This window comes from Gymnoscopelus braueri (assembly GCF_963280865.1).
Source record: "Gymnoscopelus braueri genome assembly, chromosome: 13".
In the NCBI taxonomy this organism is placed as follows: Eukaryota; Metazoa; Chordata; class Actinopteri; order Myctophiformes; family Myctophidae; genus Gymnoscopelus; species Gymnoscopelus braueri.
The window spans coordinates 49,758,690-49,774,605 of NC_137615.1; the positions used below are offsets into that span (position 1 = coordinate 49,758,690).

Here is a 15,916-nt window from a genome sequence, read left to right on the forward strand (position 1 = left end):
ATGCGTTTTGGTAAATTATTTATTTTAAAATTAGGGTATGCTCTAGGAGGGGCGTGGCTACCTTGTGATGCTTTGATTGACAAGCTACACAACCAATAGCATTCATTCCCCACCCCCGCTCTGGTCCCAACCAATAGCATTACTTTCCGGTTGCTTAGGATATGACACGATATAGAAAGATGGTGGATCTGAAATTGCTGAAATATAGGCTTCATTTACGGTCTGTAGAGTCTATGGGCGTAACGCTGGCCATTCTTTTTTTACAGTCTATGTACAGCAGTGACAACACATAAATGTGTGTGGGGAGGAATCAATTGGCATAACGACTTAAGTGGGGAGAAAAAGGGGGTACTATTGGTATTATTGGCTACCCTAAATAAAAAATATATAATTGTCATTGTAACTGGTGTCCACTTCGGCAGGGCGAGGGCTCCACCTTCCTCCAGCTGGGCGCGTCCATCGAGCAGCAGATCAATGGCATGTTCAAGGTGATGGAGGAGTACAACTGGGACAGCTTCGTGGTCATCACCAGCCTGTACCCGGGCTACGAGACCTACGTGGACTACATCAAGACCTTCACCGACACCAGCTACTTCATCTGGGAGCTGCAGGACGTGCTCACCTTCGACATGTCCGCCGACGGCCTCAACGACATCCGCGCCCGCCGCCTCCTGCAGCAGATCGACGCCCAGGTAATACCGGGGTTATCGTGGGTTAAAGGGGTAGTATGTCACTTTGCCCTGTGTTTGCATATTAACTCTTTCATTGCCACGGACGGGAATTCCCGTCCAATTCTTCTTTAGTGGTTTTATAAAAGATTGCGCTGTTCTCTGTCACTCGAGTGACCACTTTCACTTTTACCTCACACGGATATGGAAGTAACGTCATCCAAAGATTTCCGCCTCCGTCCACTTCCTGTTTATTGGTTCCCTGGAAACAGTCGTATCTTGAGTTGACTGGTTTTGCCCTGGATTTGGCGAGACACAGTAGTATCAACGTGGTCTAACAAATGAATGGACAGCATGGTTATATATTTTTTTCTCTGGATGACGAACAGTGATCCCCTTTGTGTTTACCAACGGTCTGACAAGCGATCATAATGGATATAAATGTTCTGTGGCCAGTTGGGGAGGAAAGACGTGCATTTTTGACGGAAGATGCTGTTTTCAGCGTGCCTGCAACAAAGAAAAGCACCTTGTGGTTGATTTTTTTGATTGAACCCACCTACCAGTGACATAATCGATGGGGAATCCAAGCTTCTATTAGCTTGGATGGCTGCAGTTTCTATTAACTGCCAGCTTTTTATTCCTGGAAAGTTAGCATCCTATAATGGATTGCTCTCACTTTAATAATAATAATTAAAAATAAGTTGTTTGAAATAATAAAAACCCTGCCTAATGATGATGTCACTGGTAGGTGGGTTTCTGAAGTATCCACAGCCCTCCTAAATATGAGACAGACCATCAGGTCAAAATTCGTGTCATTTCCTGTGTCTAGGTAAGACATGAGCTTTAGCAAGATCTACATGATTTAATAAAGAGCATCCTTTTAGCAAGTTCCAGACAGTGTATGGGACCTTTTTCTCTGATTTGATCAGTGGTGGAAGAAGTACTAAGATATTTTGCGGTAGCACTTTATATTAACTATACACTATAAAGCATTAGTTAAGCATTAGTAAATGCTTAATTCATCATGAACTCATCATTAGTAAAGCATTATTCATACATTACTAAGCATTAGTAAACACGGTTATAAATGTTGAAACTATACACTATTAAGTATTAGTTAAGCATTAGTCAAAACACTTAATTCATCATTAATTCATCATTTGTATAGCATTATTCATACATTACTAAGCATTAGTAAACACAGTTATAAACCTTTCAACTATACACAATTTTCAATTAGTTAAGCATTAGTAAGTACTTAATTCATAATGAATTCATCATTTATATAGCAATTAAGTACTTAATTCATCATGTATTCATCATTTATATAGAATTAATAATACATTAATAAGCGTTTGTAAACACAGTCATAAGCGTTTTATTGCCCATTGATAACCTAATCTTTAATGTGCTTAATGATTGTATTCTCACACTTTGTAAATGATAGATTCAACATTTATAAATAGGTATTATATCAATTTACAAAACAGTTATTTATGAGTTGTTAATGGTTCATACGATCATTTAGAAAGTCTAAGTAAACACCATATACAAACCACTTGGATGTATATTTATGCGGACATTTGTACATGGTTAGTGAGTGTGTTAATAAATGTCTTATAAACACTTATTCATACTCAATGAATGATTTATTAAGGTAGTTACTACTTGTTAGTTAAAGGTTCGATGACATTCATTTTCACTTTTTTAATTTGTTATGTTTTTTGGGGGGGTTTATGACCTCAATTACACCCAAAAAATCTGAACTTTGAACATTCAGTGGATTTTCTGTGGTCTGGGGTTTTCTGAATAATTAGGCTGAAAAGTAATCTGAGCTTGGCCCTTCGACAGTGAGGTCACAGTCGATTAATCCCGCCCACTCTCCTCCTTGCCCCTCCCCTCCCCTATCCTTTCCTTTGGGGGGGGCGGAGCAGAGGCGATGATTGACAGGCAAAATCCCTCACCAGCGACACCCGCAGGCAAAGATTTCTTTTTTCATTGCAGTTGAAAAGGCTTTAGAAATGTGAGACAAAAACACCTACAGTGGATCACTGGAGTGGAATTTTCAGTTAAAACTTTTTGTACACGTTTGAAGGACCAGGACAAAGACTCTGAATGTGGTGTAAACATGAATGTCATGATACCTTTAAGTATTTTGCGTGAGCCCATCTAAAGTGAGGACTATCTATGCCTTATAAAGCATTTATAAATGAGATAGCGTGAGCCCATCTAAAGTGAGGACTATCTATGCCTTATAAAGCATTTATAAATGAGATAGAAGCAGTGATATAGAAAGTGCCAATATTTATTGCAACAATTGAGACAGAACATGGCCTGTGCAGTGTAAAAATACAATTAACATTCTTGTGCTGTATGAAAATAAACAAACAATATGCAATGCTATAAACATGTAGACATGGCTGATAAATTAATTAAACATTTTACTTCATGAAAATAAACAAACAATCTGCTATTAAATAAACATTTTACTTCATGAAAATAAACAATAAACAATCTGCTATGCTATAAACATGTAAACATGGCTGATAAATTAAATAAACATTTTACTAACTTTATGAAAATAAACAATAAAAAAATCTGCTATACTATGAACATGTAAATATGGCTGAAAAATGTAATTAACATTCTTGTACTGTATGAAAAGAGAAAACATTCTGTGTTCTGCCTTCACTATGCATATAGCCACCCTTGCAGAGCTAGGCAGACAGTTCAGGAAGTAAAAAAATAAAAAATCTGTTTGGAGGCAAAGTCTTGTTTTGGGTTTCTTCTTTAAATTATCTTCTTTGGTTTTTCTTATTTGTAGAACAGCAATGACATGGAAAACACAGTGAATGGATTTGTTAAAATGTGTACTGAATAATGTTTTCCACAGTAAATATTTTAACTTTTTAACAATGCTTTTAAATAAATGAATTAACTTGCAAACATGAATTAAGCAGCTAAACATTCACACAGTTGCAATGATGTGAAATTAACATGTACATAAACACATCCTTGGTTGTGCTGGAAATAATAATATGCAAATCTCTCCCAATATGCACAAATAAATCACTTGAGTGAAAATAAAAACACAACATTGCTCCCTATAATGGCATTACAGCATTAGCCCAGAGCAGAATAGCCTATAAGCTAACATGATACACAGCAGCCTGCAGCCTAATGGCTAACAGGCTAACAGGCTAGGCCATATGACTGGTACTGATTAGCAACAAACATGACGTTTTTACCACAGACAGAATACACAGTTGGGCTGTGAAAAAGGTTCTAGCAATCATGTTTCATCATTACTGAGACAATACATCACAAGGCCAGTACTTACAGACACAGCTGCACATAGCTTTGCTCTATGCTAAACAGGAAGTGAATGCACACTGCAGGTGTTGCCAGATTTTGCAAAAAAAACAAGTGGCCAGGTCTTTGAAAACAAGCCCAAAAAAGCAAGCAACTTGGCTCAGTTTTACCACTTTACATCGGCAATTTGAAAATAGCAGATCAACAAGCTCATAATGTGTCACATCAAGACACGTTGTGAGCTTGTAGATCTGTTATTTTCAAAAAAATATTAGGAAAAAAGTAAAATATTTTCAAAAAATATTTTTCCTTCCCATGAACATTTTTGGGAACCACTGGTTTAAAAAAAACATTAGAAAGTAAGCCCAATGAAGCAACTACACTTTAAAAAAAAAAGCCCCAAATTGTTTATTATAAGCAGACATGGCAACACTGGTAAACAGGAAACACATTGATATCCCCTACCTGGCCACGCCCACAGTGGGCAGGTAGGTGGACAATGTTATACAATGTAATAAACATTTTTTTTTTAAGTGTAGTTGCTTAATTGGGCTTGCTTTCTAATGTTCTTTTTTTAAACCAGTGGTTCCCACATTTTTTCATGAAAATATTTAACTTTTTTTCCCAATATGTTTTTGAAAATAACAGATCTACAAGCTCACAACGTGTCATGATGTGACACGTTGTGTGCTTGTTGATCTGCTATTTTCAAATGGCCGATAGCTGGTAAAACTGAGCCTAGTTGCTTGCTTCTTTTGGGCTTGTTTTCAAAGACCTGGCCGCTTGTTTTTTTTGCAAAATCTGGCAACACCTGCAGAATGCATTCACTTCCTGTTTAGCATAGAGCAAAGCTATGTGCAGCTGTGTCTGTAAGTACTGGCCTTGTGATGTATTGTCTCAGTAATGATGAAACATGATTGCTAGAACCTTTTTCACAGCCCAACTGTGTATTCTGTCTGTGGTAAAAACGTCATGTTTGTTGCTAATCAGTACCAGTCATATGGCCTAGCCTGTTAGCCTGTTAGCCATTAGGCTGCAGGCTGCTGTGTATCATGTTAGCTTATAGGCTATTCTGCTCTGGGCTAATGCTGTAATGCCATTATAGGGAGCAATGTTGTGTTTTTATTTTCACTCAAGTGATTTATTTGTGCATATTGGGAGAGATTTGCATATTATTATTTCCAGCAAAATCAGGGATGTGTTTATGTACATGTTAATTTCATATCATTGCAACTGTGTGAATGTTTAGCTGCTTAATTCATGTTTGCAAGTTAATTCATTTCTTTAAAGGCATTGTTAAAAAGTTAAAATATTTACTGTGGAAAACACTATTTAACAAATCCATTCTATGTGTATTTCATGTCATTGCTGTTCTACAAATAAGAAAAAACAAAGAAGATAATTTAAAGAAGAAACCCAAAACAAGCCTTTTTTTTGTTGTTTTTACCTTCTGATGTTAACTGTCTGCCTAGCTCTGCAAGGGTGGCTATACCCATAGTGAAGGCAGAACCCAGATTTATTTTTTCATACATACAGTACAAGAATGTTTATTACATTTTTCAGCCATGTTTACATGTTTATAGCATAGCAGATTCTGTATGGTTTATTTTCATAAAGTACAATAATGTTATTTATCAGCCATGTTTACATGTTTATAGCATAGCAGATTGTTTATTGTTTAATTTTCATAAAGTACAATGTTTATTTAACGTAACAGCCATGTGTACATGTTTATAGCATTGCATATTGTTTGTTTATTTTCATACAGCACAAGAATGTTTTATTTTTACACTGCACATGTTCTGTCTCAATTGTTGTATTTCTATATCACTGCTTCTATCTCATTTATAAATGCTTTATAAGGCATAGATAGTCCTCACTTTAGATGGGCTCACGCTATCTCATTTATAAATGCTTTATAAGGCATAGATAGTCCTCACTTTAGATGGGCTCACGCAAAATACTTAACTAACAAGTAGTAACTACCTTAATAAATCATTCATTGAGTATGAATAAGTGTTTATAAGACATTTATTAACACACTCGCTAGCCATGTACAAATGTCCGCATAAATATACAACCAAGTGGTTTGTATATGGTGTTTACTTAGACTTTCTAAATGATCGTATGAACCATTAACAACTCATAAATAACTGTTTTGTAAATTGATATAATACCTATTTATAAATGTTGAATCTATCATTTACAAAGTATGAGAATACAATCATTAAGCACATTAAAGATTAGGTTATCAATGGGCAATAAAACGCTTATAACTGTGTTTACAAACGCTTATTAATGTATTATTAATGCTATATAAATGATGAATTAATGATGAATAAAGTACTTACTTGCTATGTAAATGATGAATTCATGATGATGTAAATACTTAATAATGCTTAACTAATTGTAAATCGTGTTTAGTTGAAAGGTTTATAACTGTGTTTACTAATGCTTAGTAATGTATGAATAATGCTTTACTAATGATGAGTTCATGAGGAATTAAGCATTTACTAATGCTTAATTAATGCTTTATAGTGTATAGTTATTATAAAGTGCTACCTATTTTACTTAAGTAAAAGTAGCAATACCACAATATAAAAATACTCTGTTACAAGTAAGCCCTGTATTCAATGTTACTGCAAATGTATTGGCATCAAAATATACTTAAAGGGGTAGTTCACCCCCAAAATAACTTTTTTTCTATTGATTACTGACCATCTGGAGCCTTGAATTCATAGATATTTTTTTGTTTTTGTCACATTCCTAAGCCAATAATTTGATTATAATAAATGTGTCCCCATTGATTCCGGTAGGAGACACAAATGCATTTGTGTCTCCTACCGGAATCAATGGGGCTAAATTTATTATAATGAAATAATAAAGGAAGGAATGCGACAAAAACAAAAAAATATCCATGAATTCAAGGCTCCATGGGGTGAGTAATCAATAGAAAAAAAGTTATTTGGGGGGTGAACTACCCCTTTAAAGTACCAAAAGTAAAAGTACCAAAATGTTTGAAAATAGCAGATCTACAAGCTCTCAACGCGTCGCGATGCGATGCGTTGTGAGCTATTTTCAAATAGCCTTTGTATAAAATAGCAGAAGGAGCGAGTGCATTCTCCGGCAGCGGCAACAGCCACGGAACTTCCGCGGAACTGCCGGTGGAGGAGCGGCAGCTCCCGGCAGTGACTGCCGGCGGTGGAGCGGCAGCTGCCGGCGGAGCAGCGGAACTGCCGCGGAAACTGCCGGTGGAGGAGTGGCAGTCGCGGAACTGCCGGTGGAGGAGCGGCAGTCAACTTCTTTTTTTCCGCCGATAAAGTATAGTTTTGGACCATGACGGAGGCGCGCCGAATCAGCAGACCTTGAGGCCAAGGAGTCGCGCCCGAGCGCCTCCAGGCACGAGTGCCCGCGACGACCGGCCGATGGTCTGCTATTCGACTAAGCGCCGTCCGAGTTATGTACCGATAGGCACAGAATCGTAAATAATATTGGTGGGGACTGCGTTACACAAACGCAGCACACTCCCAACGCTGGCGCCGCCGGCAGCTCCGCGGAGCTGCCTCGGCAGCAGCCGCTGCCGGAAAATGCACTCGCTGTCCCTCTAAAATAGGGCGAAAAATGTATGTTTTGTAATATCATACTTTATATCTGAAAAGTAACTAGTAACTAAAGTTTTCAAATAATTGTAGTGGAGTAAAAGTACAATATTTGCCTCAGAGATAGAAGTAAAAGTATTGGAAATTGAAAATACTCCAATAAAGTAAAAATACCTCAAAATGTTACTTAAGTACAGTACTTGACTAAATGTACTTAGTTACTTTACACCGCTGGATTTGATAATAATGCAAAACTACACCTTGCCCAGGTGCTGCTGGTGTACTGCTCCTTCGAAGAGGCCCAGTACCTGTTCACCATGGCGGACGACGCGGGGCTGGTGGGGCCCGGGTACATCTGGATCGTCCCCAGCCTGGCGGTGGGCAACCCGGACGTCCCCCCGCCCGACAGCTTCCCCGTGGGTATCATCAGCATCATCACGGACCGCTGGCACATGAGCCTGAGGAAGCGGGTGCGGGACGGCGTGGCCATCGTGGTCAAGGGGGCGCAGAGCTTCCTCAAGCAGCGAGGCTACGTGCCTGAGGGCCACAGCGACTGCCACAACCCCACCAAGCCCCCCGCCAACAACGATACCCTGTTCAGGTAGGTGTCCGACTCTGGCACTGTAGAGCAGTGGTTCTCATTCCGTGGGTGGTCCCCACATGATTTAATTGTTGTTGTTTATTTTATTTTTTATTGTTTGGGGGGAGGGGGTCCCCAGGTGACAATTTAAGGACTTTCAAGACCTTTGAAAAAAAAGAGAAAAAATAAAAGACCATTACTGCATCAAAATTTATCAACAAACTACACCATAAAAACTGGTCAAGCGTTGGCCAAATTGTCAAATAATATAAGAAAGAGGCAAAAACAATATCAATGTCAAGTCAAACTAAATTGCATGCCTCAACTTTGCATTCCAAGTGCTTATCAGGGTGGGGGGTCCCCAGTTCAAATATGATTGTTTTGGGTAGTCCCCAGTTCAAATATGATTATTTGTTCAAATATGATTATTTTGGGGGGTCCCCAGTTCAAATATCTTTTGGGGGATCACGGCCTGAAAACTTTGAGAACCACTGCAGTATTACAGCAGTGTTTCCCAAACATACCTTTTATGTTGTTGTTCTTCTTTCTCTTTCTCTCTTTTCTTTCTTTCTTTTTTTTTTTCTTTTCTTTTCTTTTCTTTTCTTTTCTGTTTCTTTTTTTGTTTAGTTTTTATGTTTCTAAAGTGTAGTTGTTTATTTGGGCTTGTTTCCCAATGTTGTTTAAACCAGTGGTTACCAAACATTTTCATGCCAAGGACCCCCAAATTAATATTTATTTGTCCATCTTGAGCTTGTAGATCGGCTATTTTCAAATAGCAGATCGTATTTAGGTTTAAAGTGCTCATGTGGCCTACAGTATATTCCTTTGGGCTTGTTTCCATAGACCCGGTCGCAAAATCTGGCAACACTGGCAGTTAGCAAAATCTGGCAACACTGGCAGTCAGCTGCCATCTGTACACATGAAGAACACACAGCAAATCCTGCAAAACCCGCTCTCCCTATTTTGGGCATGTAGTAGGCTCTGTGCCAACACATTCTCCATACCTGTGACATCAAATACCCTAACCCTGTGACATCAAGGGCCATATTTTGCGCCCAAGTCGCTATGCCCATTATTTGGGGATTTAGCATGGCGCAAGGGACGTTCCTGTAGCCAAGTTGCTATCTTCCGACACCAGCTTTATCCCTAAAACACCTGTGCTACCCGTTACATTATGCTTAGGTGTGGTTTGGGCGTTACATTAATAAAAACCAATCAGCGTGCAGATGGCAGTGCCTTTAAGAGAAGGCTGCGCAAGCCGTTATATCCAGTGCAATCTTACGCTCTCTCCCTCTCTGCCCATGGAAGAGCGACGTTGCCTTGGAATGATTTTTTATTTGATACACAGAATTATCACTCACACATTGCTGGTTATAGATAACTTTACATAACAGCAATCGCTTGTGTTCTGGATTAATTAAACAGGATGGTCTGATGTGGTTATAGCAAAGGCAGATCATCAAACATCATTTGTGTTTGATAGGCTTAACTGGCAACTGCTGATAAAAAAACAATTTATTGACACAAGGAATTAACAGTCTCACTTCTGTGGATTACAGTAAAATTGTAATGACAATCACATTCGCAATCACTTAAGTGTTGCGCTGTTTAACTCTACAGCCACACTGATACGCTTATGTAATGTCGGACATTACCCGACGTTTGCTTCATAAGCTCTAGCCTTTGATAGCCTTTCAATAAAACCATATGATATAGATATTAGTTTTACCTACATGTTACTGATTATAGAGAATGTTATATTATTGTAATCCGTTCTTTATATCCTGCGAGGTGGATTAATAAAACTGAAGTGTTTAATTTGGTGCGAATGGCATAGTCGTGAAAACAAATCATTGTCAAATCATTGTCTTTGAATAGACTAACATCTTATATAAACACAATTGACACAAGGAATTGACACTCACTTCTGCTGATTATAGGAAAATTAGAATCACAGAGATCTGTTGAGAATTAGGAGTGAGGGAGACCTCTTAATGTTGTGCGTCCGGGCATTGCAGGCGCACTCTACCAAACAGCAGGTGGTTTTAGAATCTGTGCTTTCCCATATGTGTGTGGGCAAGATAGCAATTGTAGTGTTTGCGCAACAAACGTTTTGTTTTCACGACAACAAAACACTCTCTTTTTTTAAAGAATGAACTTCTGTGTCTCAGAGTGAGACCGCAGCGTTTGGAAACTTGTAAACACTGCCCACAACCCCCAATCAAAACGTAGGTTTTGCACATGCTCAGTAGCTGCGGGGAGGGGTTATAAACCACCAATAAAATGTACTGTAGGTATCTGCACACGCTAGTGGTTTTGGGTGGTGGGGAGGGATTATAAAGCGCCAATCAAAACATATAGCCTATACGCACATGCTCGGTAGGACTGTAAGGGAGGTGTGAGGTTCCTTGCTGGCAGACACCACAGGGTGCACATGCAAATGATTGTCTCAGGGATACGTACACCTGGGTACAGTATGTGGGCAGGTACATCAATGATTACGGGGAAAATATGGACACAAACTCCGTTAAATATAAAGGGTCTGCCTGTGGAACACCCTCCCGCAATCAATTATTTTCATGCAGTGCCTGTTGAGTATTCATGTCTTGTGCTTATGGAGTTGGGTGCTTATGGAGTTGGGTGCTTATGGTGTTGGGTGCTTATGGTGTTGGGTGCTTATGGTGTTGGGTGCTCAAGGAGTTGGGTGCTTATGGAGTTGTGTGCTTATGGAGTTGGGTGCTCAAGGAGTTGTGTCCTTATGGAGTTGTGTGCTTATGGAGTTGGGTGCTTATGGAGTTGGGTGCTTATGGTGTTGGGTGCTTATGGAATTGGGTGCTTATGGAATTGGGTGCTTATGGAGTTTTGTGCTTATGGAGTTGGGTGCTTATGGAGTTGTGTGCTTATGGAGTTGGGTGCTTAGGTGTTGGGTGCTTATCATGTTGGGTGCTTATGGTGTTGGGTGCTTATGGAGTTGGGTGCTTATGGTGTTGGGTGCTTATGGAGTTGGGTGATTATGGTGTTGGGTGCTTATGGAGTTGGGTGATTATGGTGTTGGGTGCTTATGGAGATGGGTGCTTATGGTGTTAAAAATATCAGATCTACAAGCTCACAATGCATCACATTGGATGCATTAAATGGCGAGGGATACCCTCTTGACCGGGGTCCCCCGGGGGTCTGTACTTGGCCCCCTCTGCTTTTCCCCCATTACACCATATCTCTTTGCCAATCTACAAGGTCACACTATGTGTCGAGGCGACACTTGAGCTTGTAGACTGGCCATTTTCGTTAAATGGCGATGGTAGGGGTTGAGTGTGTGTGTGTGTGTGTGTGTGTGTGTGTGTGTGTGTGTGTGTGTGTGTGTGTGTGTGTGTGTGTGTGTGTGTGTGTGTGTGTGTGTGTGTGTGTGTGTGTGTGTGTGTGTGTGTGTGTGTGTGTGTGTGTGTGTGTGTGTTAGTTAAATCAGTGGAGCGAACACAATGGCATCACACCGGAGAATCGCACACAGTTCACCTATAATATAATATAGTAAAACACCAGCGCTACTCTCTGATCTCCTCAGAAGCTATTTTCTTTTCTCTGCCCCGCTTTGCCTCAGGGGAGGTATAACTCCACCCTCCTTGTACGACAAAACCCGTGAGAAAAGAGGAGAAAGAAAATGAAAGCAAAGTATTCTGTCAGATACGTTTTCAGCCTCTTTTTTTTCTTCTGGACTTCGTGGACCTGGCACACATTGATTGGAATAACATCCAGAAACTCTGCCAGCCAAGCTCGGGGAGTTTAGAACAAACAGCTTGACAGCGAAACCTCGTAGTTCTGCCAAACCTTCCCTCAGATGTGCACAGAGCACACACCCGACCCACTCAACAAAGTCAACATTTTGTCTAGGGCTCCGCTTTTTATTCATTGTTTGCCAATCAATAATCTAATAAACAGTGCACTATATTTCATAACAATTACCTTTGGATGGAGTCATTTGCAAGGAGTCAAACCCTCTACGTTTCATAACAATGAAATGTAGTGGGTTTGACTCCTTCCATATGTTAATTCCTTGTTTTTACGGGTTACAATTTGGTAGGAGTTGTTTGGAAGGAGTCGAACCCATACATTTCATAATATGAACCCAATACATTTCATGACAACGAAATGCATGGCTAAGAAATGTACATTTCATCATAATGAAATATAGTAGGTTTGACAACATAAAAATAAAATCCTATAAAATCCAATTAAAATTCAACAGTACAAAAAAAAGTATTGCCTCTTGTTAAAATAAGATACCTAATAATATGCACATTTAAGGGAAAATATGTGAAATCTTCATATAAAGTGTATCATATCTAATATTTATAGACCCGTCACAAGAGGTGACGGGTTTGCCGCCCGTCACCTCTTGTTAGGATCATTATCTTGTTTTTTGTCATCCTCTGTGAGGTAATGGTTTGTTGTCCGTCGCCTCTTGTTATGAAAATGTCCTGAAACTGCTGTTAAGACAAAAATAAGGCAAAAATTGCGTAAGGTTTTATTGTTTTAATGGCCTAATTCCAGTGTATTAACCTGTGTTCTAAAGAATTGCATAATTTAAATTGAAAAGCACCCCTAATTACAAATCAGCTAAGTATCCAAAATACTATTAAACTCTAAGACTATAATTAGTGTAATAAATACTTTATTGTTGAAAAACAGGCTAACCCACTGGAATAAAGTCTGTTAGTCTTATCTAAAACTTGACCAAATCAAAAGAAAATTGCATCTTTTTTTAAATGTCATCTTTTTATACTTCACTCATACCCTTTCCAACCCACCCAGTCCCTATTTTGGGCATTTCAATACAAGCTAAAACACTGTTTAGCGAGGTGACACATTGTGAGCTTGTAGATCGGCTACTTTTGCTATGTTGGAACATCTTTTTGAAAGCATACAATTGGGCTTAATCGGTTGATATTGTGACACATTGTAATATTGTGTTAATTACTTTTGTATTCATCTAAATGTATTTCTATCGGTGTCAGATCTTGCCGGCTGGAGCTTAGAAGTAGGCCTAGTCTTCGACCAAAACAGAAGGCCCATAAACGTGGGGGCCTTAAACCTTTAGGCCCCCCATTTAATCACTTAAACCCTATAAACTTAGGCCCAACAACAACAAAATAAAATATCAGATATGCCTTCCGGCAACGGCGTTATCAGGGAGTTGAACACGCTAAAAAGGGGAAAACCCCTTCCAGAGTGGAATTCCTTGAAAACGCTCCACCTTGTGTCTTCATGTAAACAGGCAATACGGGGGAAACCGCAAAACGTGTGACGCCATGGCACACGCGCGTGCTATTACTTTGGTGTAAACAAACAGCTATGGTAGGAAGTAGAACGGAAGTGGTTGAACGCATGCGTGACTGGTCTATCTGGCAGTGCATCACACCGCCACCTAGCCACCTGGCATGCACACTGCAGCGTTTGCAATCATCTTGTTGCGTCTCCGTGTAAACGCGGAATAGAACGTGCGAATGCAACGGCACTTTGTCGTTTTCTGTTCTGATCGTTACCGTAGTTGATCGGAGTCCCCCCAGGGCTCTATACTAGGTCCTCTAGTATTTCCCTCTACATCAAAAATCTCAGTTGAAAATAGCCGATCTACAAGCTCGCAACGCGACGCGTTGCGAGCTTATAGATCGGCTATTTTCAGCGAATGCTTGCCCCGGAATAATAATAATAATAATAATAAACTTTATTTGTATAGCACCTTTCATGACATGAAATGCAGCTCAAAGTGCTTTACAGAGCAAGAATACAATTACAGTTAGAACCAATTTAACAATAAAGCAAACAAAGATAAAATAAAATAAAATAAAAGCAAGCAAAAGCAAAGGCATAAAACAACATTAAAATAGGGAATACAGTGAGGAATTAAAAATCAACCAAAGAATCAGCTAAAAGCAAGAGTGAAGTAATAGGTCTTGAGCTGTGCTTTAAAGCTATCGACAGAGGCTGCCTGTCTTAGGTGTAATGGGAGTTTATTCCACACTGTCGGTCCGTAAAAGCAGAATGCTGCTTCACCGTATTTTTTATATGTCATTGTAGGCACCTCGAGCAGGTCAGCACTTGAAGACCTGAGGGCCCGGTTTGGAACATATCTCTCTAGGCAGTCAGAGAGGTAGGTAGGTGCCAGACCATTTAGAGCTTTATAAACTATTAAAAGAATTTTAAAATCAATCCTAAAAACAACCGGGAGCCAGTGTAGTGAAGCAAGAACTGGAGTGATATGTTCTCTCATCCTGGTTTTAGTTAAAATTCTGGCTGCCGCATTTTGAACAAGTTGTAATCTGTCAGTTGTTTTCTTTGGCAGGCCAGAGTAGAGTGCGTTGCAGTAATCAAGCCGAGAGAAAACAAAAGCGTGGATCAGCGTCTTTGCATCGTCTAACGACAGATAGTCTCTAATTCGCGCAATATTTCTAAGATGAAAGAAAGCAATCTTGGTGACATGATTAATGTGTGTATTGAAATTCAATTCAGAATCGATAATCACCCCCAGGTTCTTTACTGTGGTGTTACTTTCTACAGCCAGGTTACCAAGTCTACTTGTTATTGATTCTCTCTGCTCACTGGAGCCAATTATGAGAACTTCTGTTTTATCCTCATTTAGCTTAAGAAAGTTCTCACTCATCCAGCATTTTATACTGGACAGACAGGTCAACAATGGGTCTAGAGCGCAGGGGTCGTCTGGAGCTACTGAAAGATACAGCTGGGTATCATCAGCATAGAAATGGAAGTTCACTCCGTGATCGGCGATGAGTTCTCCCAGCGGTAGTATATACAGGGAGAACAATAAGGGACCCAGAATTGAGCCCTGTGGAATACCAGAACAGATGTTGTGTTTGTCTGAGTCAAAGTTAGCTAGACTGACAAAATAGCTTCTGCCTGTTAGGTAAGAGTGAAACCAAGACAAGGCTGTGCCTGACAAACCAATCCAGTACTCCAAACGTTGTAGTAGAATTGTGTGATCAATCGTATCAAAAGCAGCGGTTAAGTCAAGAAGTAGGAGAACAGATACATTTTTGTCGTCAGCGGACACCCTTAGATCATTAATTACTTTTACAAGTGCTGTTTCTGTACTATGACCTTTCCTGAAGCCAGATTGGAATTTGTTATGAACCTTATTGTTCTGTAGGAACACATCCAGTTGATGAAAGATAGTTTTTTCTAAGACCTTGCCCAAAAATGGCAGATTTGAGATTGGTCTATAATTACCCAGCACCAATGGATCAAGGTTGTGTTTCTTGAGTAGCGGCCTGACTACAGCCGTTTTCAGTGAGTCTGGAAAGACGCCTGAAAGTAGAGAGCTGTTTACAATTCTTAGGATATCTCCAATAACACTGTCTAAAACCTCTTTAAGAAACGGGGTGGGTACTACATCCAGTGAGCAAGATGATGATGTCATCTGTGATATAGTTTTACGGAGTTCCTCTTCATTAATTGCGCAGAATGATATTAGGCTTCCTCTGGAGGGATCTACATTTTTGCACCATGCACCATTTGCCGCATTTGCAGTGCTAGCAGCAGCATTCATAATACCAGCTCGAATGCTAAAAATTTTGTTTTCAAAAAAGGATGCGAACTCATCACACTTAGCTTTAGAAGCAGGGAGCGACTCCTTGTAAGCCTGGGGGGGGTTTAAGAGATGTTCAATGGTAGAGAATAAGACTCTGGCATTTTGCTTGTTGTCATTGATAATGCGTGAAAAATATGCCTGCCTTGCCAAGCGCAGT

General features: G+C 39.6%; 1 protein-coding gene across 1 annotated transcript in view; it reads left to right on the forward strand.

Annotated features, from left to right (window-relative positions):
* grin2ca (glutamate receptor, ionotropic, N-methyl D-aspartate 2Ca) overlaps positions 1 to 15,916 on the forward strand; it is a gene marked incomplete at both ends in the record, with an annotated part of 133,050 nt that overhangs the window by 37,002 nt on the left and 80,132 nt on the right. The window contains 2 exons of the mRNA XM_080446600.1: positions 423 to 692; positions 7,849 to 8,180. Coding sequence (XP_080302726.1) covers positions 423 to 692; positions 7,849 to 8,180 — 602 coding nt within the window. The remainder of the gene's footprint in view (positions 1 to 422; positions 693 to 7,848; positions 8,181 to 15,916) is intronic.